This window comes from Tamandua tetradactyla, chromosome 4 (assembly GCF_023851605.1).
Source record: "Tamandua tetradactyla isolate mTamTet1 chromosome 4, mTamTet1.pri, whole genome shotgun sequence".
Classification (NCBI taxonomy): Eukaryota; Metazoa; Chordata; class Mammalia; order Pilosa; family Myrmecophagidae; genus Tamandua; species Tamandua tetradactyla.
The window spans coordinates 169,481,043-169,508,570 of record NC_135330.1 but is presented as its reverse complement, the minus strand read 5'-3'; the positions used below and the strand labels follow the sequence as shown (position 1 = coordinate 169,508,570).

General features: G+C 35.1%; 1 protein-coding gene across 7 annotated transcripts in view; it reads right to left on the bottom strand.

The window, feature by feature from the left end:
• The window catches only part of PCCA (propionyl-CoA carboxylase subunit alpha), a 626,991-nt gene that overhangs the window by 282,103 nt on the left and 317,360 nt on the right, over positions 1–27,528 (bottom strand). For all 7 annotated transcript variants that reach the window (XM_077158591.1, XM_077158589.1, XM_077158590.1 and 4 more), the window contains one exon: positions 10,037–10,147. In XM_077158591.1, the coding sequence (XP_077014706.1) occupies positions 10,037–10,147 (111 nt within the window). The remainder of the gene's footprint in view (positions 1–10,036; positions 10,148–27,528) is intronic.

Sequence of the window (27,528 nt, the reverse complement as noted above, 5' to 3'; positions counted from 1 at the left end):
TTCTGGACTAAAGAAACATCTCTTCCTTTGGCCTCCCACAGAGGTTGAAGTATTAAAATACAGACAATATCATCCTTTACCCTGTATTTTGATTTACCTTAGTCTTAACATAATTACATATATATCTCAATTACAGTCTCTTTTTCAGCTTCTGTAACAGTTGTCGTATGGAGTAATGCTGACTTTAAGAACTGCAAAAATTATAATTCTGAGTCTCAGATGTCCCACAGATACCCACTGTTCCAGGAAACTACCAAGTCATACACAAAGAGCACAACATGTACGAATTTAGAAATAACAGTTAAAACTCAAGAACAGATATGACTGCTATAAGAGTTCATAACCTAGGAACCTTTACAATGAGTCTTATTTGACCATTCCTTAATCGCTGATTGCCAGACAGCCTCTTTTGTTGCTCAGATGTGGCCTTTAAGCCAACTATTCAAATAAACTCACTACTCGTCCCCCTACATGGGACATGACTCCCAGGGGTTAAAGTCTCCCTGGCAATGTGGGACATGACTCCCAGAGATAAGCCTAGCCCTGACAATCATGGGACTGAGAAAGCCTTCTGAGAAGGGGGAAAAGAAATTGAACAAAATAAAGTTTCAGCGGCTAAGAGATTTCAAATACAGTAACAAAGTTATTCTGGAGGTTACTTTTATATAAGATTAGTCAAGTATTTCAGTCTTTCACTGTATGCCATGCCCCAACCAACAGTATTCCTGAAAACCCTGGGGAATGCCCTGGGCTTGAAGTCTCTCTGAAAGCTTTTCTTAGTAAGTTTATTTTCTCAGAAACTTAAGTTTTCCAGATTGAGCTTAGGTGTGCTAAGTCCTGAAACCCAGAGGTACCAGTCTCTCCCAAGAAAAACAACCAGGTTCATTCTTCTACCCAAGAAGGTCAATACCCGTTTCCAGAATGAAGAAGTTAAAATGGTCATTGCCCAGATATCCCTGAAGACTGTCAGAAAGATCAAGTCAGTGGAAGGAGGTATAACTGAGAAATTAGGATGTAACAAATGACTGTGACTGCTGATTCATTATATAGATACTTCTTTTTAGAGTCTAGTGTTTCAGAACAGCCAGAAGGAAGTACATGAAGCTGTTGAACTGTAATGTACTACACAGTCTTAGTTAAACCATCTCTATTTTAAGTCATAAAATTGGGTAGATTGCAATATTAGTGGGCAATAAGAGGGAGGGGTAAGGGGTATGGGGTCTTCTTTTTCCTTTTAATTTCATTTTCTGAAGTAATGCAAATGTCTAAAAATGCTCATGGTGATGAATACACAACTATGTGATGATATTGTGAAGCAAAGATTATATACTTTGGATGGATTGTTTGGTATGTGAAGATTTCTCAATAACAATACTTAAAAATTAAAAGAAATAAAAATAACTAAAAATAAACTCAGAATTAAAATATGAACACTTTGAAAACCTACAGCTTTCTTTCATGATCTAGTACAAATATCTGACACTTGTACACGAGTTAATAGAGTGGCATATGTGGAAAAAATTACTATTGCAAACTATGGACTATAGTTAACAGTAAAATTTAATATTCTTTCATCAGCAGTAACAAACGTATCACACCAATACTAGGGCTCAATAATGGGGGGGATAAGGAACATGGGGTGTTTTGAGTTTCCTTTTTTTTTTAATTTTTTTTATTAATTAAAAAAATTAACAAACAAAACATTAAGATATCATTCCATTCTACACATAAAATCAGTAATTCTTAATATCATCACATAGTTGCATATTCATCATTTCTTAGTACATTTGCATCAATTTAGAAAAAGAAAAAGACAACAGAAAAAGAAATAAAATGATAATAGAGAAAAAAAAGATTATACATACCATACCCCTTACCCCTCACTTTCATTTACCACTAGCATTTCAAACTGAATTTATTTTATGGGTTTCCTTTTTTAAAGCCTACTTGTTATTCTTCTTTTTGGAGTAAGGAAAATGTTCTAAAACTGAGTGCGATGATGACTGAACAATTAGATTAGGATACTGTGAGACACTGATTGAATATATCTCCACAAAATTTGCAGTTAAAAAATCTGCAACACATTTTTTTAAATGGGGAGATGCTTCATGTACATTCAATGTTCCATGAAACTGAAGAGAAGGAAAAGTCCAAATAATCCATCCCTCTTTGAGACAAACCAGGAAACTATGTTAGTCATAACACTAATGTGGGATTTAACAACTGGTTCTGGGCATTCAATAATAGCAAGTTATAATAACTCTAAAGCACACCTCTCAATGACCCAATAAACCAACTTCTGCATGTTTTGAAAGTTCCTAATTTTTCCTGATCTTTATATAACCCATTTCCCATAATTATGCCATATGAAAAACAATACAGAAATTAGGTCTCAGTTTTCTCAAAATATGTAGTCTAGAAGAGCAGTTGTCCAAATACGGCTCAGGGACAAGGGTTCCAAAGATGACTTCAGGGGTCTGCAAGGTCTAAGTATTTTTATAATGATACTAAGATTTGCTATTTTTATTCTCATTTTCTGAGGAGTATGTAGTTTCCCAGATGCAGAAACTATATACCACATGATGGGATCACTGCTCTGATGTCCTATTTTATTCATGTCTGTCCTGAAATCCACAACTTCTCTAATAATAATAATAATAATAATAATAATAATAGACATTAGTGTATCCCTCACCAAAACTTACCAAAGATTCTTTTCTAGCTTTATAGAAATGGAATCATATAGTATGTATTATTTTGTGTCCAGTTTCTTTCACTCAGCAGGTTTTTGAGATTTATCTATCTTGTGGTTCTATGATTGTCCCTTTTTATTGCTGAATAGTATTCCTCAATATGAATTTACTACAATTTGTTCAGTCATTCATGTCTCAAGACATTTATTTTTAAATAAGGGACAAGATTTCTCCACCTGCTGAGGAAAGACTGAATTGGTATGCAAACAATGGCAGAGGAGACCAGCCAGAAGGTATTCTGAGTCCAGGCAAGAGTAGGAGCTTGGACTATGTGGTGGTGTGCTAGTTTGGTGTTGGAGTCAGACATACTTGTCTTCAATTCCCAGGTCTTAATAAGCTCAAGTAAGTTTACTTTCTCCCTTTTCTAAGCAGGTTCTCATCTGTAAAACCCTACATAGCCGTCATGAGGGCTGCTGTGCATGCATGCTGACTACCAGGCCATTGGAATGTAAGTACCATGAGAGCAGAAAATTGTTTGGTTTATTGAGGAATCTTAATCAACTACACTTTAGGACACATTATGTATTTAAATGCTTTTAGATTCTTCCTTTTTCAAGTAAGAAACTAAGGTAGCATCATAATCTGACACTTGTTTTTGCCTCTACCCCACTCTAATTGAGGAGATAACGCAAGCATGATTCTGGGAGTCTGTGGAATACACATATTGTGGAGGCAGAAAGATTAAGAACGTCCAGCCTAGGTTACAGGCCAAATGGAGCCTCAAGCACTCTAGCAGCAGAAGATTTATTACAAGTAGAACCTTAAATTCTAACGTTTTCTCAAAACCAGCTATTGGAACTGCCTTGGTCTTAAAATTTAAGACCTCTACAGAGACATAATCAGTTAGGGAGCAGCTGGCTCACTGGTAAAGACACAGCTGGAAAAATGTTCAGGTCCTGGCTTAAAAAGCTTTAGATTTTTTAAAGATAGTTTAACTCTGTTTCCCCACAGCCAAAATCACTACATCTGACACTCAATAAATATTTATGACTGAAAGGAGAAAAACTTCCTTCTCACAATAAATTCTTACTTTTTAAACTGTTATTTCTTGAACACTTTCAAAGAAATGCTCCTATCCCTAAATAATTTGCATAATCTCTCCTCCTTGCTCATTAAGTTAGAAGTTGGGTGAAGTGAAACCCATGTAGTTGTATCTACAAGCTTTGTGATATACCACTAAAAAAACCTCATGCTATTATCTACACTTATTTTAATGACCCAGTTTTTTAAGACGCTCAATTTATTTTCCTTAAATGGTCTTAACTCTAGCATCTATTTTTAAAAGTCAAATGATGGTTCTCTTTAAATTTAGAGTTGTATTAAATAATGCTGTTTGAGTCCCTAATTCTGAGTCATTTATGCTCTTTATGGGATGTGGCTTTCTTGACCATTGGCTTCATTTGTAGGATAATCTTATCGGGTCATTTTGTTGAGGAATCCTTATGTTACTATCTTTAGGTACTCTAAGGCTGGTTACATTTCTCAGAGAAGGACATTCTACTGATATGCCTGAAGTTATACACATACCTGCCAGAATTCTGGGAGCCATGTGGGGAACAAAGGTTAGAGGAAGTGGTGTCACCATATTCAGTATGTCCATATTCATTCAATATAACTGACTGCTGTCCTATGGTCCAGAGCTATTTTATCCTATACAAAGAAGAATTTCTAAAGTGTTTGCAAGGGTAGGGGAAAGAGCATCAATCCTGCCCTGATGATTGTGGTAAGGTATATGGAGAAGATCTTAGAGAGATTTCTAATCAGTATTACTACTATTAGAAAGTTTTCAAGGTACCTTGAGCTAATAATGACTGAGACTTTTGAAGAGTTCTACAGTGAAACTGAGCTACTCAGTTTTTCCTATTGTCAGTTTAGGATCCAGCTTTCTTGGGTTTTTGTCAGTTAAGGATCATCTTTTGGCTTCACATTTTCCAAAATGCTATTTCTATGCCTTTAAAAATTACACAGTTAATGGTTCAGAGGATGGAAAGAAAACGTGTGTATTTAAGCTACCATTTTTACCTGAAAGTTGGCTAAAGTACTTTCTTTAGTAATCACCTCGTATATGGTGATATATTTTTTTAATTCTTATTTATCTAAAAATATTTTTTTCTTTCCATATTGACAAATGAAGGATATCTTAGTTGGGTATAGTATTCCTGGGTCAAGTTCTTTTCTACAATGTAGTAGATATTATTCCAAGGTTTTGTAATTTGCAGTTTATTGATAGTCTGAAGATGATCTAATTCTCACAATTAACCCTTATCCTTGCCTTACTTGATTTTCTAGAACTTTTTTTTTACGTTTTTTTTTTTATTTTTTTATTAACGGAAAGAAAAAAAAAAGAAATTAATACAACATTTAGAAATCATACCGTTCTACATATGCACTCAGTAATTCTTAACATCATCACATAGATGCATGATCATTGTTTCTTAGTACATTTGCATCGGTTTAGAGGAGCTAGCAACACAACAGGAAAAGATATAAAATGTTAATATAAAGAAAAGAAATAAAAGTAGTAATAATAGTAAAAAACAACAACGACAAACAAACAAGCAAACAAAAACAAAAAAACCCCTATAGCTCAGATGCAGCTTCATTCAGTGTTTTAACATGATTACTTTACAATTAGGTATTATTGTGTTGTCCATTTTTGAGTTTTTGTATCTAGTCCTGTTGCACAGTCTGTATCCCTTCAGCTTCAATTACCCATTGTCTTACCCTGTTTCTAACTCCTGCTGAACTCTGTTACCAATGACATATTTCAAGTTTATTCTCGAATGTCCGTTCACATCAGTGGGACCATACAGTATTTGTCCTTTAGTTTTTGGCTGGATTCACTCAGCATAATATTCTCTAGGTCCATCCATGTTATTACATGGTTCATAAGTTTATCTTGTCTTAAAGCTGCATAATATTCCATCGTATGTATATACCACAGTTTGTTTAGCCACTCTTCTGTTGATGGAGATTTTGGCTGTTTCCATCTCTTTGCAATTGTAAATAACACTGCTATAAACATTGGTGTGCAAATGTCCGTTTGTGTCTTTGCCCTTAAGTCCTTTGAGTAGATACCTAGCAATGGTATTGCTGGGTCGTATGGCAATTCTATATTCAGTTTTTTGAGGAACCGCCAAACTGCCTTCCACAGTGGTTGCACCCTTTGACATTCCCACCAACAGTGGATAAGTGTGCCTCTTTCTCCGCATCCTCTCCAGCGCTTGTCATTTTCTGTTTTGTTGATAATGGCCATTCTGGTGGGTGTGAGATGATATCTCATTGTGGTTTTGATTTGCATTTCTCTAATGGCCAGGGATGATTTTCTAGAACTTTTAAAAATACTGTTTGTTCTTAATCTATCTAGAGAAGTTACTTTCTTTCATTAATTCTGTTGGAACCTCAGGGAGTCTTTCCAACACCTTCTTCAAGTTTTTTTTTAAGAATAGTGAAAAAATCTTCGCTGTTATTTTATAACTACCTTTATTCCCTTTATTATCCATTTTCCTTCACATGACACTCCTATAATTCCTTTGCATATAATCTCTCTTAGATTTTCCTTCTTTACCTCTTACAATTTTTCAGTAAGCACAGTCATCTGCGCCCAGTAAATCGCTGACCCTAACTATTGAGACCACACAGAGCCATTAATGTACCAAAAAAAAGATTACCCATCTAGGGAGAAAGACTTACAGAAATCTCTGTGGGCACACAGCATCCAGTTGAAGACCTACTTGTATGGGGTTGGAGATTGAAATGCAGCATGGTAGCAAAGAAAGAAGTCCAAAATATTCACTACAGGCCAATTAAATGCAGCTCTTAAAATATCTTCTTACCCATTTCCCTTTATTTTAGAATCAAAATATCTTCTCCCTCGTTTTCCATTTATTTTTCAGACTCTATAGTAAATAGAAGAAATTCTTGCATGTCCTATTTTTAAAGTTTAGACCCAATCATTTCAAAGTTCAAATATTCTAGGAATCTTCAATAAAACTGTACTTTTCTACAAATAAGTTGGAATTTGGAATAATAAACACATTTAATAGAAAATATTCACACAGTCCTCAAAACCAGGCAGCTGCCTATGAATAGTGCCTAGGAGATATAGACAGATGGAAAGCAGATGGTTAACCCCAAACGGCAGATGACCTGACCTCAAACATACGGAGAAGATCCTGTAATAACTTCAATAGCCACTTCCTGCTGTCTCTTTCAGGCACATATAGCAAACAGTCTAAGTTGATTCAGTTTAATATATCTAAGACCTGTTCTGGGAAAAAATGAAGGAGAAGAAATAGAATAATTTGAAGAAAAAAGAAAAGGAGATACTAACCATTCAGAGAAGAAAAACTGGTAAGAAAATAACATAAGGGAATAAGAAGTAGACGTTAAGAATGGCAAATATAGGTGTGTAAATTTAAACTTCTTCCAAGCAATATGACAATCACAAGCAAACTTGTGATTTATGAACTTGAATCCTGGCACAATTGAAAAAGGAATCTAAAACCCAAATTTAATTCCTGGCTTTATTTTACTGTTCATTTGGCCTTATTAATCTTTTAGGGCTTTATTTTCCTCACACGCAAAAAAATGGCTTAGATTAAATAATCTGTAAAGGCCCATAATGCAATTTGTGACAATTAAAAAAATTATGCTCCTATTGGGTATAAGCATAAGTTGCGAAGTTATAGTGTTTATGCTCATAATACCTGACAAAAAGGAAATGTAATATGTTAATGGTATCACAGAAAAGTACAATCTTTAGGTTTTAAGTAAATTTCTAAATTTTAAGTGGATTCCCTGATCTACAGCATTTGGAACATTTTCTATTGCTGCTAAATATCAGCGCATAGTCATCAACCCCACTTAGAAATTTTGAATATCCCATTTTCTCTTCCTATGAGTTCCTTAATCATATATACACATATATGTATGCATTAATATGTATATGTTTGTGCATACACTTATATAAAAATGTATCACACATATATAAATATACACACACATTCAACAATGTTTGTTCTAAAAGTTCTACGTTTCAGCTGTTTTCTTCTTCCGCCTACTTTTCCATATATCACTTTAGATATGCATTAGCAAGTCAAACATAAAAGCATATGGAAATCCCAAAAGTCTTTTTAAAACTACTATAACTTTTAATAACAACTTTAGAAAGGGCAAGAAGCAAACAAAAAAAAAATAGAGTGAACCAGTTGTTGCATAGATATACAGATCACTTAATATACCAAAGTTAACCCCTTCTCATTAATACTATGGTAAGATTTGTTTCATAAAAGCAATAAAATAATCACTTAAATGGTTCCTGGTTTCATGAAACCAACAGACATTAATAAAATAATCATCCAAGTATAAAACTGCAATCATGTTAAAGTTTGGAATATTTAATTCCATATTTTTTTGTCTTTTTATTTTTTATTAACTTTTTTTACTGTGAAATATAACATGTGCAAAAAAGCAATAAATTTCCAAGTACATTTTAACAATTAGTTATAGAACAGATTGCAAAATTTGGCATGGGTTACAGTTTCACGATTTTTTGTTTTTTTCTCTTACCTGCTCCAAGACACCAAAGACCAACAGAAATATCAATATAAGATTCAGCAGTCATACTCATTTGCTAAATCCTATTTTCCCTGTTACACTCCTCTCCTCTTTCTCTTTAAATAACATATATACATAAAAGCAATAAATTTCAAAATACATCACAACAGTTAGTTGTAGAACAGATTTAAGAGTTTGGTATGGGTTACAATTCCACAATTATAGGTTTTTGTTTCTAACTGCTCTAAGGTACTGGAGGCTAAAAGAAATATCAGTATAATGATTCAGCACTTACTTGCTAAACCCGACCTTCTCTGTATAATTCCACCATCACCTTTGATCTTTCTCCCACTCTTTACAGGTATTTGGGCTATGCCCATTCTAACTTTTTCATGTTGGAAGGGGCTGTCAATAATACAGGATGGGGGATGGAACTAGTTGATGTTCTGGAAGGGCTGGCCCCTCTGTATTTCAGGACTTATCCAGTCCAGGAACCCATTTGGAGGTTGTAGATTTTAGAGAGTTACTTGAGTGCATGGAACCTTTGTAGAATCTTATATAAGGCCCAAAGTATTCTTTAGGAATACCTAGGCAGGTATCATTTAGGCAGGATTCCATAATTTTTTTAAATTCAGAGAAAAACCCCAAAGTTTCATTAGTTTTCATTTTAAGATCACAAATAGAAGACATTCTTCAATTCCATTAGTACTGGTGATAAAACCCTGTAACACTGAAGTTTTCAAAGACTATTCAATTTAATCATCTCCAGTTAGTCTTATAACACTGTATAGTAATTTTGAGGTAAAAATATTGCATTATGAATGCATTCCTGCTCAATTACATGAAGTCGACTTGAAACTCTATATAACATCTAATAAGACTAAGTCATTTTGTATACTAAAACACTTTAAATAAATATGGAGAACATTTCATATTTTCAAGGGAATATCTATCCTTCATATATCCCTAAATTCATTAGTGAAGAAACGTATGTAGGTGCTTCTGGCTTTCACCTGAATAACATTTCTATTGAGTCTCATAAGAGTCATATAGGTTTCTTAATATAATATAATAGCCATGTTTCTAATGTTCACTTCATGAACAATTTTTCTACTGCTTGGAAAACCTGTTAATAATTTTTCATTGTTTCTACAACAATACATATGTACTCATAAAACAAATGTAAATCCAATGTTAAATTTCACATTCACAATGTCATTTATTCAAAACTTCATTTTTCAGAATGAAAACCATCAACTCGTTAGACACTTTCAAATTTTCATTAACAGGACTACTATCCAACTTTCTGAAAATTTCAGGGCTTTTTTTCATAAAGATAGAGTTGTGGTTTTTTTTATGAAAGAAGAGTTTCTGTATATTACCTATATCATATGGAATACAAATCTGAATTGGCTTTCAGAAAACAGAAAACCAGAAAGGCTAATGCTCTGTCTATATGTTTTGCTTCAAAACACGAAACTTGCAGAACATTCCACATAACTGAATTCCTCACTCAACAACATTACAGAGTATTTCAGTCATGGCATCCTGAGTCACTGGTGAACAGTCAAAATCATGAATGCCAATACTCTATAATACTCTAAATATGTTAATGAATCAATTATAAACCAAAAATCTTCATTTCAAAATAAGACATTTAAGTAATAAAATAATATATAAAAATAATAACTTTAATACATTTAAATATTCCAATGCATACAAACCTTTAAAGCCATCAGGATATACATCAGAAAGAAAATTAGTGCTGATGTCTCCTTTTACAAAGCGTGAATGGATTATCACTTCTCGAAGTAAGGCAATATTATGTGTAACACCTAAAATAAAATGATAGATTGAATTAGAAAACAGTGAGTTGGTTAATAAATCTAATTCTTATATCTGTGTACTTTATCCTATCAGCGTCCTATGGCCTACATAGTACCATAGAAGTTTGCCTATCTCCTTGATGTCAAGTTAACAATAAAAAGTACTTGGACCTGTTGTAACAATAAAACACTACATACAAACTTAAAAGAAAAAAGCCTTGTGACTGCCAAGACAATTTAAATTTGGGGAAAAAAATGTTTTGGCAATAAATGGTACAGAACAACTAGCTATCCATATGGGATGAAAAAAGAAAATGACTCTCAATCCCAACTTCACATCATACACAAAATTAACTCAAAATGGATCTCAAACCTAAATGTAAAACCTAAAACTTTAAAAATTCTAGAAGAAAATATAGAAGCAAGCTCTCTGAGACCTTGGGGTAGGTAAGAGAGTTTTCGATATTACACAAACACCATGAAACACAAAAAAATGAAACCAACACATTACACTTCATCAAAATTTAAAATGTCTACTCTCAAAAGAAACAGGTAAGAAACTGAAATGAAATATTCAAAACATATTCACAAGAGAAGCTAAGCCTACTTATAATTATGTCTAAGAGTCACCCCCAGAAAACCTCTTTTGTTGCTCAGATGTGGTCTCTCTCTCTAAGCCTACTCTGCAGGTGAACTCACTGCTATTCCCACTACGTGGGATATGACTCCCAAGGGTATAAATGTCCCTGGCAATATCACGTGACAGAACTCCCAGGACAAGCTGGGACCCAGTATCATGGAATTGAGAAAGCCTTCTTGACCAAAAGGGGGAAGAGAGAAATGAGTCAAAATAAAGTTTCAGTGGCTAAAAGATTTCAAATAGAGTTGATAGTTTATTTTGGAGGTTATTCTTACATATATATCACTTTTAAGTTTATGGCAAATTGGAGTGGCTAGAGGGAAATACCTGAAACTGTTGAGCTGTGTTCCAATAGCCTTGATTCTTGAAGACAATTCTGTAATGCTATAGCTTTTACAATGTAACTGTGTGATTGTGAAAACCTTGTATCAGATGCTCCTTTTATCCAGGGTGTGGACAGATGAGTAAAAAAAATAAGTATAAAAATTAAATAAATAATGGGGGGGGCAGTAAAGGGTAAAAAATTGGGTAGATTGAAATACTGGTGGTCAATGGGGGAGCGGATAAGGGGTTTGGGATGTATGAGCTTGTTCTTTTTTCTTTCTTATTCTGGAGTGATGCAAATGTTCTAAAATGAACATGGAGATGAAAACACAACTACGTGATGATACTACAAGCCACTAATTGTATACCCTGTATAGACTGTATGTGTGTGAAGATTTCTCAATAAAAAATATGTTTTGAAAAAGAAGCACACACACACAAAACACATTCATAACACATGTAACAGACAAAGAACTTGTAACTGGACTAAAGAATGCTAACAATGCAATAAGGAAATAAGCCAACAAAAAATAGTCAAAAAGATTCAATCAGACTTTTCATAAAGAACATATACAAATAATTAGCAAGCACATGAGGATGTTCAACATCATTATCATCAGAGAAAAATAAAATGTGATACCTCTACTAATCAATTTAAATGGCTAAAAGTAAAGAGACTGAAACTATTAAGTGTTAGTGAGAATATGGAATGACTGGAACTATCAGACATTGTGGTGGAAATATAAAATGGCACAGCCACTTTTGAACAGTCTGGCAGTTTCTTAGAAAGTTGAATATCATGCTCACCAAATAAACCTGCTATTTCACATTTATTTTTGTTTTTGTTTTTGTTTTTTTTAATGGGCAAGCAGTGGGAATTGAACCCAGGTCTCCAGTATGGCAAGTGAGAACTCTGCCACTGAGCCATCGTGGCTTGCCCTATTTCACTTTCATGTGTTTACCCGAGTTAAATAAAAACATACGCCTGTACAAAGACTGGTACACATATGTTCACATTGGATTTATCTGCAATAGTCAAAAACCAGAAACAATTTTAACATGCATCAACAGGCAAATGGATAAACAAAATATGGCTTATCCATATTCTACTCAGCAATAAGAAGAAATGAGCCACTAATACACACAACAACAATGAATCTCAAAATAATTATGCTGAGTTAAAGAAGCAAGATGAAAACTAATGAACACCATATGAGTCTATTAATATAAAATTTTAGGAAACACAACCAACCTATAGTGACAGAAAGCAGATCATATAGTTATATAGGATCAGGTCTGGAGGGAGAGGGATTGCACAACAGCATGAAGAAACTTTTGGAAACAATATAAATTATCAGTATCTTGATTGTGGTAATGATTGCACAGCTATATACACGTGTCAAAATTCATCAAATCATATACTTTAAATTTGAGTTTATTCTATGTTAAACATACCCCAGACAATAGTTTGGGGGGAAAAAAACAAGTGATATAGAAGAATTTGAGCCTAGTATATAATGACTATTTCAAGAAAAGTTAAAATGCCTAACTACCACAAGAGGAATACAAAAGGTATTGGGAGAGTTCTAGGATATAGAAAAGCTTTATGACGAAGGGAGTATTTGATCTTGATCTTCTAAATTACAAAGATGTTTAATATGAGCAAAAGGTGATATGAAGAGGGAAAAGAAGCATTAGCCCAGCCTTCCACAAGAAGAGCAGAGCGAATGAAACACAACAGAGCTGAAGAAAAGTTTGTTAATTCCTTCCAGTTTCTTCAGCCCACTTTTTTATGATTCTAATCTGCACCAGTATGCTGCATAGCAAACCTACAAAGCTTGGTCCCTTATTTTTATTATTCAAGTCACAAAGAATGCTCACTTTTAAAGAATACACATAAAGTAAGCAAAGCACGGATTCTACAACCAGATACTGAAGTTCAAACATCAAGTCTGCCCCTTTCCTTGGGTAAACTAGTTAATCTCTTGAAGTTTTAGTCACTCATTTGCAAACTGGTGATATTAACAGAACCTATTTTGTATGATTATCATGAAGTTCAAATGAGATAATGTTCACTGCAATGCCAGATATTCAAGAAGGTTACTATTTGTTCACCATTACCATTTTATATGGAGAAAAAAAATAGTGCCTATAACCGTATAGTTACCAAACATCAGAGAGAAGTTGTTCCGCATCCTACACCTTACAACTGACCAATTTAATTAACTTCCAGTTTCATGATCTGTAAAAATAGAGTGCCACAAATCTAATTTTACACCTATTTCTAACTAGAGGGTATATCCTTCCTATAAGGCAGAGGTCAGTAAACTATGGTTTGCGGGTCAAATCCAACCCGCTAAAGTCTTACTGGAATTCAAACATGGTTCCTTTGTTTATATATCATCTATAGCTGTTTTCATACCACAACAGAAGATTTTGGTAGTTCTGACAGAGACCATATGGTCCACAAAGACTATGTTATTTACTATCTGGACCATAATAGAAAAAGTTCTCAAACATCTGCTATAAGCTATGAATAATGTTGATATTCTGAGCAAATAACTCTATATTTATCAGTATTTATTCTACATCTACTACTCACTCAACAATTAGATATCATGGAAAGAAAATAAGAGCATACAACATGGTACCTGCTTTTGAGGAACTCTCAGTAAACAGTCATATAGTATAAGAGAACTATGGAGAAAATAGGACTTTAAAAATAAGAAAATTGTGATTCAGAGAAACAACTTTACCTATGGTTTAACTCATTTACCTAAAGTTTAAATCATTAAGACTAATTTACCTAACGTTAAATACATGTGAAAAATTCAAACAATACAGAAGTATATTTTGACAGTCTGCTAGTTTCCCCTAATTCATGATCTTCATTTTTTTTTTCACAATAATAGAGTTTCAACAGGACACAAGACAATCCCAACAAAAATTCCATTTTCCCATCTATCTTATAGCTAGACATGACAAACTAAATTTCTAGACAATGTAATGTAAATTAAAGTGATATATCCAATTCTTGAGTTACCTACTTAAAAGAAAATTGTTTGAACTTCACTTAAGGTGGATATGCAAGTGAATATCCTTGTTCTTAGGAAATGGACATGGCAGTATTAAATGTTTAAGAAGCATGACGCATAAAACCTAGATCTAAGTGCTCAGAAAATGGATGGATGGAAGATGAAAAGATATGGTAAATGTGACAAAAAGTTAAAATTCATGGATCTTCGGAATCTGTGAGAATGGGGGTATCCTGGAGTTCTCTGTATAAGGTTTGTCTTATTTTTGTAACTGTCTTGTAAATTTTAATATATCTCAATTTCAAAAGTTGAAAGAAAAAAAAAGGAAAGAAAAAAGCTTGTTTGAATTTCCTCTTTTTCCCTCTTCCTGTGGGTTTCCTGATGTAGCAGGAACTCAGCTTTGACCATGCAGATAAAGTAGAACAAGACGAAATATATACATATCCCTGAAGGACGCATGATACAGAATTGTCCTATCAATAAGGATCAGACAGATTGCTACCTGACAAGTAAATAAAATTTTATCATATTTATACCATTATATTTGGCAAATTTTGATACAACAACTCCTAGGCAATATGAGGGACACTTGAGGGGATAGAAACTATGGAAGATTGAATTTTGTATCCCAGTTTGCACATGTTCTTGGTCTGCATTCTAGTGGGAATGGGCCCACTGCAAATATGATCTCTTCGAGATGTTGACTCTAATTAAGTTATGGACTTGCTCATTCAAGTGGGGCTTTAATCTGGATTTCTGGGAACCATTTTAGGCAGACAGAAAGTCAGATGGAGAATGAAGGTAGGAGAGGCTGCCATGTGCACTGCCCTGTGACACGAATGCCAGGACCAATGATTGCTGGCAGCCAATCCTAGAAAGCCACTGTCCTTGGGATGAAAGCACTGCCTTGCTGATGCCTGGATTTTGGACATCTCATAGCCTCAAAACAGTAGTCAAAAAATTCCCATGGTTTAAGCCAAAAAAAATTTACTGGCTTTCTCATTAGTCTAATGCTGGTATAAATTTTCTACCTGCCTAGTGTGGCCAATGTCAAAGCAGTTGGAATCAGCTGGTCCTCAGTAAAATACAAATAGCTTTTCAAAAGAGTAAAATGACAATTTGAATGAAAATAAGATCACTCTCTGGTAACCAGTGATTTGTTGAAGGCTAATGACACCCAAAAAATTAAAATTTATTTAGTTTTTTTTAAGATAAATGATATGAGTCATATTTTATTCCATATTCAAGGTTGAAAAAGAGGTGATTAGAACATGCAACTTGAAGGAATTATAGGCAAATACTAATCTATATTTTGGATATCAAAGAACAGAGCCATTCAAATACATGAATGAAATACAGATTTAAAAATCTTGAGCAGTAAATAGGGATTTTTATCTAAGTGATATCTTAGGAATAAGTTAAATAAATAGGATTGTGTATTTTTAAGTATTTTCTATTTAATGTTCTCTGAATAAAATAGGCATTACTATGCAAAACCAAATAATTGTTTTATAGTGAAATAATGGCTAATTACAGAAAACCAAACTCTACATACCTCAAACAGCTCCAAAATCTACTGTAGATCACTTAATTCTAAAGGTAAATCAAGGGAATAATCAGAAAATTATTTTATTCATAAAAGCTCAAAAGATCAGATAAATGGGGAAAATCATTGGATTAAAAGATAATTAATATATTTGAAAATTACCATTTGTATTTAGTTTACTTTTTCCCTATGTGTCAGGAATGAATATCCTGTTTTAAAAGATCCTTAGTTTAAACAATAAGTGTACAACAGAGGTAACCTTTGAGAATAATTTTATACCTTCAATGATATTCTTAAATCACAAAATCATAGAAACTATGCCTAAAAGTTTTAGATTGGGAATTTAGGATGGCCTCTGCCAAAGTTCACAAGGTCCCATCTGTATGTGAAATCTCATCCAGACAACAGAGAAGAGGACCCCTAGGAGGAGTTTTCTCCTGACTACCTGCTGGTTCCAAAACACTAGCCAGACATTAGCAGCACAAATTGCCAAGATCAAAAAGAGGCCAACAGGCACTACTTATTTCATGGGGACTTAGAAACTAACCAAACTACATTTTGCTCTGAAGTTTCTTATTTTACAGCAAGTTTACCATCAGTTCAGGAAAAAAAAAATTCATTTTGAGAAATTAAGCAGTTACTATACAAGACAGTAAACTGTCATTTTTTGGTCCCTTAAATAATTTTTTTAACCCTCTACCTTTGGATTAAGATGAATGATATGAGACCAAAATCAACAACTACACCTCTGTTTTCATTTCTTAAAAATCAGGGCTAGTGTTCTCAATTTTGTTTCTACTTTTTGTTTTTCCAGCTTCTCCTTATCTACAGTTAAAGCTTTTCATTTCAGAATAATTGCTGACTTAAAGAAAATTTGCAAACATAGTACAAAAAATTATTGTATAGCCATTCCCCAAAGTCCCCGAATATCAATACTTTGCCACATTCGTCTTATTTATTTTCTCTCCCTTTCCTTATATACACACACAGATGATTTTTTCTTAAACATTTGTAAGTTGCACAATAAATGCTACTTTACTTCAATACCATGGTACAATAATCAAGATCTGGAAATTCACATCGATAACAGTATTATTATCTAATCTACAGCCTTATTCAAATTTCACAAATTATCGTACTATCACCTTTACTACAAAAGAAAAACAGAAAGAAAAAGAAAATCCAGGGTCATATGTCACATTTAGTTGTCGTGTCTTCAAGTTGGTGGACTTTATGTTTGTTGACCTTGCCATTTTTGAAAAATTCAAATCACTTTTTCTAGGGGCGGTGAGGCAGAATATCCTTCAATTTCAGTTAGCTGATGTTTCCTCATGATTATATTCAGGTTATACATTTTTGGAAAGAATATCACAAAAACGATTGTGCTCTCTTCAACACAATGTATCAAGAGGTCCACGATCCACGATGTTGATTTGTTCTATTACCAGTGATGCTAACTTTGATCATCTGACTAATTGGTATCTACTAGGTTTCTCCCTTGTAAAGTTAACAATGTTCTCTTTATAATTAGTAAGTATCTTGGGGGAGACACCTTGAAACTTGACAAATACTGTTTTCCATCATATTTTTGCCCATCAGTTTTAGCATCCATTAATGATTCTTTCCTAAGTAATTAATTTGGTGATTGTCAAATGGTGATTTTTTCCAATTTCAAACTTATACATTTAGTTAAAAATCTACTGTAAGATTTTTTTTACACTTATTAATAATAATATGGACTCACGGACCCTTTATTGCAATGGCTTATAATACATTACTAGAATTACTGGTTTTGTTGCTGAAGTTTTCCTAGACTTTGCCAGGGGGCATCCCTTCAAGTTGGCTCCTGTGACTTTTCCTTTCTGAGCACTTGCTTACTTTCTTACACAAGATGTTCTAGGCAGAGGTTGTAATTTCTCCTAGAATCAGACATTTATACAAAGAGCACTGGTTCCCCTTCCTGAAGAATGGTACTTAGAGAATGAGATCTAGGTGCTTGATGTGCTCTCATTGTTATGGGCTGTCAATGCTTCTAGGACTTCTAAACCAGGAGTTGGTTTTCAACTAGGGGAAATTTATCCCTAGGGGACAAATGGAAATGTCCACAGAGTTATCACAAAACAGGAGATGTACTGGCATCTAATGAGTAGAAGAGAAGGATGCTGATATATATTTAGTTTGCAAAAACTGCTGGAAAGCAATATACCAGAAATGGAATGGCTTTTAAAAGTGTGTGTGGGGGGGTATTTATTAAAAGCAACAAGTTTGCAGTTCTAAGGCTATGAAAATGTCCAAACAAAGGCATCCAGGGAAAGATACTTTGGCTCAAGAAGGCTGATGACATTCAGGGTTTCTCTCAGCTGGAAAGGTACATGGCAATATCTGCTAGCTTTCTCTCCAGGCTTCTTCAGTGGCTTTCTGGTGGGTATTTCATTTATGCATCTTTGGCTTAAGTGGGCTCTATTGGTTCCAAAGCTTCTTCCAAAATGGTTCCCTCATAAACAGCCCCAGTAAGCAACTCCACTTTTGAATGGGTGGAGACACATCTTCATGGAAACCATCTAATCAAAAGTTACCACCCACAATTGGGTGGGTCACATCTCCATGGAAACAATAAAAAAGATCCCACCCAGCAATAATGAATGAGGATTAAAGGATATAGTGTTTCTGGGATACATAATAGCTTCAAACCAGCACAATATCCAACAATGCATAGGGCAATACCAAACAGCAAGAATTATCTGCCCCCCAAATGCCAACAGAGCTAGAATTGAGAAACGCTGGGTTTGAAAATATGTGTATGCCTATATTCTCTCTCTCTCTCTCTCTCTCTCTCTCTGTCACACACACACACACACACACACACACACACACACACACACACACACAAACAGATGTTTGTATATCTATCCATCTATGTCAAAAAAAAGACATGAGTTCACACCAAAACCTCGAATTCCAGTCCAACATCACAGGGCGCATTCCATTCTTAAACATTTTCATATATCCCTTGTTCTAGTTTGCTAGCTGCCGGAATGTAACACCCCAGAAACAGATTGGTTTTTAATAAAAGAGGATTTATTTTGTTAGTTCTTCAGAGGAAAGGCAGCTAACTTTCCACTGAAGTTCTTTCTTACATGGGAAGGCACAGGATGGTCTCTATTGGCCTTCTCTCCAGGCCCCTGGGTTCCAACAACTTACCCTGCGGTGACTTCTTTCTGCAACTCCAAAGTCCCGGAGTGAGCTGCGAGTACTGATGAGGTATGCTAAGCTGCTTAGGCTGTGCTACGTTGTGCTCTCTCATTTAAGCACCAGCGAATTAAGTCAAATGTCATTCACTGCAGCAGGCACACCTCCTAGCCAACTGCAGATATAATTAGCAACAGATGAGGTTCACGTACCATTGGTTCATGTCCTCAACAACAGAACTAGGTGCCTTCACCTGGCCAAGTTGACAACTGAATCTAACTACCACATCCCTTCTCTGACATTAAGAAATTTGGCTCTTATTATCTACAACATATTTATTTCCTCAATCCTAGAATATATACAGTGTAAGATTGCTAACACATAAACTGAAAAACAAAATCAAGTAACTTGAGTTCAGTATCTGTTTATAGCCATTTTCTCCTTACTCTGAGGAAGTACACTCAAGTATTGTGGCAAAAATTATTTGGGTAAGCACTTTTTCTCACTTCCAGCATGGCTATATCATTTATTTGAAATACAGTCCTGTTCATGTGTTTGTTTTTATCCCATTATTTATTTTTCCCCCAGAACCTTGGTGGATTATGTATTTATAACTATTAACATGAATCTGAAAGTCATAACTATGTAAAACTGTATAATCAAAAATGTTTCTTCCCCTCATCCCTTCTACCTTGTTTCCCATCTCCCAATCCTTTCTACCACCCCTCATCCACTGTGTATAGTTAGGTAATTTTACTATTTCTACTCTTTTCTGTGGAGTGTTTGTGTCCAGAAATGAGCAATACATATAGTATATTTTCTTACTTCCCCTAGTTCTACACTGATATTTATCGTTCTCTTCTTCCTTTAATAAGAGATAGACAACTTTTCAGCTTAGGATATGGTCATCCAGATAGCAGTATTTCCCATTTTCCTTTACAACTAGGTGTGACCATGTAACTAAGTAAATACCAACAGGATGGGAACAGAAATAAGGGGTGCGCTTTTTAGGTTAAGCCCTGAAAAAATATATATGTGAAGTTCACTACCACCTTCCTGCTAATTCTTGACAATGGGCATAAATGCAACCACTTTGGACACTAAATTGAAAAAATCTGTTATGAATGCAAGTTACCTACCACCCCTTCACAACGTCCTTTCTGGACTGTTAAATGCAAAATTGAACTCTATCATTTTTAAGTCAATATATTTTTTATTCTTTCTTTTTTCTCTTTTTTAACTGCCTGGACTATAGCCTAACTAGGAAGGTCCTCTGGTGGGGAGATGACAGTATGTTCCAGGACTTTAAAAACAACAATGAAGTAGGAAAGAAGAGAGTATGAGAGAGCGATTGGTGTAAATGAAGCTACTAAGTCTATGCTGAGCTTTCTAGGCCATTTGAAGGCAGTAAGAAGCCACTAAAGGATTTTCAGTAGAGAAATAATGATTAAGTTTTTACTTTACAAAGATTATTCTGCGTACACTGAAGAATAGATTGGTGTAGGTAAAGAGTATTTGCCAATAAGTCAGCTCAGAAACTACTGTACTGGTTCATGATATAGATGGTAATGGCATGGGATAGCAGAGTCAAAACAAAGAAAATAGAATCAATAGTTATTTAGACAAAGGATATAGAAGTAACTCTTGCAGAATGACTTTGAGACTACTTTTCTAGGCCACACACCGTTCTACAAGATACTTCAGGGATTCTGCATCCATCACCAGAATAAGCTTCTCTGTTCAACACCTTATGATTTAAACCTCGGCTGACCCAGTTACCTCCACCACCCCTAAATATTTTGTTCCTGTTTTCCAAGCCATTCCTTATTAATTCTGAGATTGCTGCTCTCAGAATCAGTCAGGTCCACTGATCTTGGAACAAATCATCCACTTTCTCTTAACTAAAAACCTCAATGTCCTTAAGGATCCCACTTATTCAGCAATCCTCACATACTTCCTTTTAATTCATTGCCACTTCCAGAATATTATCTCTTTTAATCCTTGAAGAAACTTCTGCTCCTTTCTTCCAAGTTTTACCTGGCTACAAAATCTTCTCCAATTCCTTGTTATCTATCAACAGGCTTGCCACAATCTAATATGCATTAAAGGATTCATGTTACCTGGCTCACAATCTTTGTTCCAATCTTAACTCATGTCATCATTCTTGGTGATATGAAGAATATGTGAATGATCTATACAACATCTTCATCTCTCAGTTCTTTGGAGCTACTCTCAATCTATTACTTTACTTTAGCCATCTAGTTTCAACATCATACATGAAATATTCTAATCATCAATTAATTATATCATCTTAAAAATCATCAATTAAAACATAATGTCCTTCAAATTGTAACCCCTATCCTGGTCAGTCACATCTTCAAGTGTCTTCACTGGACTGATAATGAACCTTTTGTTCTTGAATGTAGGATATTTTATAAGTCATTGTCACAAACTCTCTAAAATAAATAATGAGCTTTGCAGAAATAGAAAAACTAAAATAAAAAAAGCTAAAAATAACTTAAGAAAGAAAAATGAAGTCGGAGGTCTCCCACTATCTGACTTTAATGCATATTATGAAGCTACAGTGATCAAAACAGCATGGTATTGGCATAAAGATAGATATACTGACCAATGGAATTGACTAGAGTTCAGATATAGACGCTCTCATCTACAGACAATTGATATTTGATAAGGCAGTCAAGCCAACTCACCTGCGACAGAACAGTTTTTTCAATAAATGGTGTTTGGAAAACTGGATATCCACATACAAAAGAATGAAAAAGGATCCATATCTCACACCCTATACAAAAGTTAACTGAAAATGGATTAAAGATCTATACATTAGAGCTAAGACCATAAAATTTTTAGAAGAAAATGTAGGGAAATATCTTATAAAACTTGTAATAGGAGGGAGTTTCCTAGAGTTTACAACCAAAGCATGAACACTGAATAAATACATAAATAAATGGGAAGTCCTAAAAATTAATCACTTTTGTCCATCAACGAATTTTGTCAAGAAAGCAAAATGGCAACCTACACAATGGGAGACAATATTTAGAAATGACATATCCAATAAGGGTTTAGTATCCAGAATATTTAAAGAGATTGTTCAACTCAACAATGAAAAGACAAAAAACCCAATTTAAAAATCGGCAAAAAACAAGAACAGACACATCTCAGAAGAGAAAATACAAACAGCTAAAAGGCAAATGAAATGATGCTCAATTTCCCTGGCTATTGGAGAAATGCAATTCAAAACCACAATGAGGAAATAGAGGAGAGCTCAAGATGGCAGCTTAGCAATGTGCGCGTTTTAGTTCATCCTCCAGAACAACTACTAAATAACCAGAAACACTACAGAACAGCTCCTGGAGCCACGTCAGTAACCAGACACACAGCGTACCCCAGTCTGGACCAGCTGGACCAGCTGCAAGCCTCCCAAAAACTGTGAATTCCTCAAGCCGCGGAGCCTGGCCCCTGGCGTCCCTCCTCCACAGGCGGCTCCCCAGAGGGAAAGGAAAGAGACTCTAAACCTGGTCAAGGTGGAGGTCGCTCATTGGGCTCACGGAAAAAGAGGCAAGGGGAAGAAACGGAGGTTTTAGTGGCTGTGTTTCTATGGAGACTTGGCAGCCTCTGGATTCAGCAGCGGGACTTCTTGGGCTGCAACTGCCCCAGGCATAGGCAGAACCGGGCTGCTTTCAGGCTGTTTCCCACCTGTGCCTTCCTCAGGGGAGGGGTGAAGCCCAACTTAGGTGGAATCCCTATCTCAAGGAATTCAGACCCCAGGGCTTGGCAATTTGAAGCCATTAAAACGAGCCTACAACCTCTCCTCCATCCCCACCACACCCCCAGCAGGGAGAGTCTTCCAAAGTTAAATGTGTCGCAACATCTTTTGCTGCTGCGACCCGCAGGCAGACGCGCCACCTACTGGGCAGGATAAGAAAAATAGAGCCCAGAGACTTCACAGGAAAGTCTTTTAACCTGCTGGGTCTCACCCTCAGGGAAAACTGATGCAGGTGACTCCGTCCCCCTGATAGGAGGCCAGTTTAGTCCGGGAAAACCGGCTGGAGTCTATAATACCTACGTAGACCCGCCTAAGGGTGGGGAGGGAAAAGGCACCATACATGCAGGGCAAGAAACAAGAAAACAAGAACGGAAAAATTATCCTCCGTTAAACAAAACCTAAGCTAGAAGTCCGGAAAAAACTGAACTGAAGGTCAAAGAACAGATAGACAACAAATTCATCTAGCAAAAAAACCCTAGGTAAGAAAGTGGAAGCAATCTCCAGAATAAACTAATTAAGGTAATTAAATGTCTAGACCCAGCAAAAAATAAGAAATCACAACAGGAAAATTGAAGATATGGCCCAGAAAAAGGAACAAACCAATAGTTCAAATGAGATACAAGAGCTGAAACAACTAATTCAGAATGTACAAACACACATGGAAAACCTCATCAAAAACCAAATCAATGAATTGAGGGAGGATATGTAGAAAGCAAGGAATGAACAAAAAGAAGAAATGGAAAGTCTGAAAAAACAAATCACGGAACTTACGGGGATGAAAGGTACAGTAGAAGAGATGAAAAAAACAATGGAAACCTACAATGGTAGATTTCAACAGACAGAGGTCAGGATTACTGAACTGGAGGATGGAACATCTGAAATCCGACAAGATACAAAAACTATAGGGAAAAAAATGGAAAAATATGAGCAGGGACTCAGGGAACTGAATGATAATATGAAGCGCACAAATATACATGTTGTGGGGGTCCCGGAAGAAGAGAAGGGAAAAGGAGGAGAAAAACTAATGGAAGAAATTATCACTGAAAATTTCCCAACTCTTATGAAAGACCTAAAATTACAGATCCAAGAAGTGCAGCGCACCCCAAAGAGAATAGATCCAAATAGACATTCTCCAAGACACTTACTAGTCAAAATGTCAGAGGTCAAAGAGAAAGAGAGGATCTTGAAAGCAGCAAGAGAAAAGCAATCCATCACATACAAGGGAAACCCAATAAGACTATGTGTAGATTTCTCAGCAGAAACCATGGAGGCGAGAAGACAGTGGGATGATAGATTTAAACTACTAAAAGAGAAAAACTGCCAACCAAGAATTTTATACCCAGCAAAACTGTCCTTCAAAAATGAGGGAGAAATTAAAACATTTTCAGACAAAAAGTCACTGAGAGAATTTGTGAACAAGAGACCAGCTCTGCAAGAAACACTAAAGGGAGCACTAGAGACAAACAGAAAAAGACAGAAGAGAGAGGTGTGGAGAAAAGGGTATAAAGAAGGAAAATTAGATATGACATATAAAATACAAAAGGCAAAATGGTAGAGGAAAGTACTACCTAAACAGTAATAAAACTAAATGTTAAGACATTGAACTCCCCAATCAAAAAACATAGACTGGCAGAATGGATTAAAAAACAGGATCCTTCTATATGCTGTCTACAGGAAACGCATCTTAGACCCAAAGATAAACACAGGATGAAAGCGAAAGGTTGGGAAAAGATATTTCATGCAAATAACAACCAGAAAAGAGCAGGAGTAGCTATATTAACATCCGACAATTAGACTTCAAATGTAAAACAGTTAAAAGAGACAAAGAAGGATACTATGTACTAATAAAAGGAACAATTCAACTGAAGACATAACAATCATAAATATTTATGAACCGAACCAGAATGGCCCAAAATACATGAGGCAAACACTGCAAACACTGAAAAGGGAAATAGACACATCTACCATAATAGCTGAAGACGTCAATTCCCCACTCTCATCAATGGACAGAACATCTAGACAGAGGATCAATAAAGAAATAGAGAATTTGAACATTACAATAAATGAGCTAGACTTAACAGACATTTATAGGACATTAATACCCACAACAGCAGGATACACATTTTTCTCAAGTGCTCCTGGATCATTCTCAAAGATAGACCACATGTTGGATCACAAAGCAAATCTCAACAAATTTAAAAAGATTGAAATCATACACAACACTTTCTCAGATCATAAAGGAATGAAGTTGGAAATCAATAATAGGCAAAGCACCAGAAAATTCAAAAATATGTGCAGGCTCAACAACACACTCTTAAACAACCAGTGGGTCAAGGAAGAAATTACAAGAGAAATCAGTAAATATCTCGAGGAAAATGAAAATGAAAACACAACATATCAAAACCTATGGGATGCAGCAAAGGCAGTGCTAAGAGGGAAATTTATTGCCCTAAATGCCTATATCAAAAAAGAAGAAAAGGCAAAAGTACAGGAATTAACTGTCCACTTGGAAGAACTGGAGAAAGAACAGCAAACTAACCCCAAAGCAAGCAAAAGGAAAGAAATAACAAAGATTAGAGCAGAAATAAATGAAATTGAGAAGATGAAAACATTGAGAAAATCAATAAAACTAGAAGTTGCTTCTATGAGAAAATCAACAAGATTGATGGGTTCTTAGCAAGATTGACAAAAAGAAGAGAGAGGACGCAAATAAATAAGATCAGAAATGGAAGAGGAGACATAACCACTGACCCCACAGAAATAAAGGAGGCAATAACACGATACTATGAACAACTTTATGCCAATAAATAAAACAATGTAGATGAAATGGACAACTTCCTAGAAAGGCATGAGCAACCAACTTTGACTCAAGTGAAATAGATGACCTCAACAAACCAATCACAAGTAAAGAAATAGAATCAGTCATTCAAAAGTTTCCCAAAAAGAAAAGTCCAGGACCAGACGGCTTCACATGTGAATTCTATCAAACATTCCAGAAAGAATTAGTACCAACCCTGCTTAAACTCTTCAAAAAAACTGAAGTGGAGGGAAAGCTACCTAATTCATTCTATGAAGCCAACATCACCCTCATACCAAAACCAGGCAAAGATATTACAAAAAAAGAAAACTACAGACCAATCTCTCTAATGAATATAGATGCAAAAATCCTCAACAAAATTCTAGCAAATCGAATCCAGCAACACATTAAAAGAATTATACATCATGACCAAGTAGGATTCATTCCAGGTATGCAAGGACAGTTCAACATAAGAAAATCAATTAATGTAATACACCATATCAACAAATCAAAGCAGAAAAACCACATGATCATCTCAATTGATGCAGAGAAGGCATTTGACAAAATTCAACATCCTTCCCTATTGAAAACACTTCAAAGGATAGGAATTTCCTTAAAAGGATAAAGGAAATATATGAAAAACCCACAGCTAATATCGTCCTCAATGGGGAAAAACTGAAAACTTTCCCCCAAAGATCAGAAACAAGACAAGGATGTCCACTATCACCACTGTTATTCAAAATTGTGTTGGAAGTTCTAGCCAGAGCAATTAGAGAAGAAAAAGAAATACAAGACATCAAAATTGGAAAGGAAGAAGTAAAATTCTCACTGTTTGCAGATGATATGATACTATACATCGAAAACCCTGAAAAATCCACAGCAAAACTACTAGAGCTAATAAACGAGTACAGCAAAGTGGCAGGTTACAAGATCAACACTGAAAAATCTGTAGTGTTTCTATACACTGGTAATGAACAGTCTGAGGGGGAATCAAGAAACAAATTCCATTTACAATTGCAACTAAGAGAATAAAATACTTAGGAATAAATTTAACTAAAGAGACAAAATATCTATACAAAGAAAACTACAAGAAACTGTTAAAAGAAATCACAGAAGACCTAAATAGATGGAAGGGCATACCGTGTTCATGGATTGGAAGACTAAATATAGTTAAGATGTCAATTCTACCTAACTTGATTTACAGATTCAATGCAATACCAATCAAAATCCCAACAACTTACTGTGCAGAAATCCAAAAACCAATAAGCAAATTTATCTGGAAGAGCAAGGTGCCCGAAATTGCTAAAAATATCTTGAGGAAAAAAAAACGAAGCTGGAGGTCTCACACTGCCTGACTTTAAGGCATATGATGAAGCCACAGTGGTCAAAACAGCATGGTACTGGCATAAAGATAGATATATCGACCAATGGAATCGAATAGAGTGTTCAGATATAGACCCTCTCATCTACGGACATTTGATCTTTGATAAGGCAGTCAAGCCAATTCACCTGGGACAGAACAGTCTCTTCAATAAATGGTGCCTAGAGAACTGGAAATCCATATGCAAAAGAATGAAATAGGACCCGTATCTCACACCCTATACAAAAGTTAACTCAAAATGGATCAAAGATCTAAACATCAGGTCTAAGACCATAAAACAGTTAGAGGAAAATGTAGAGAAATATCTTATAAATCTTATAATTGGAGGCGGTTTTAGAGACCTTACACCTAAAGCAAGAGCACTGAAGAAATAAATAAATAAATGGGAGCTCCTCAAAATTAAACACTTTTGTGCATCACAGAACTTCATCAAGAAAGTAAAAAGACAGTCTACACAATGGGAAACAATATTTGGAAACAACATATCAGATAAAGGTCTAGTATCCAGAATTTATAAAGAGATTGTTCAACTCAACAACAAAAAGACAGCCAATCCAATTACAAAATGGGAAAAAGACTTGAACAGATAACTCTCAGAAGAGGAAATACAAATGGCCAAAAGGCACATGAAGAGATGTTCAATGTCCCTGGCCATTAGAGAAATGCAAATCAAAACCACAGTGAGATATCATCT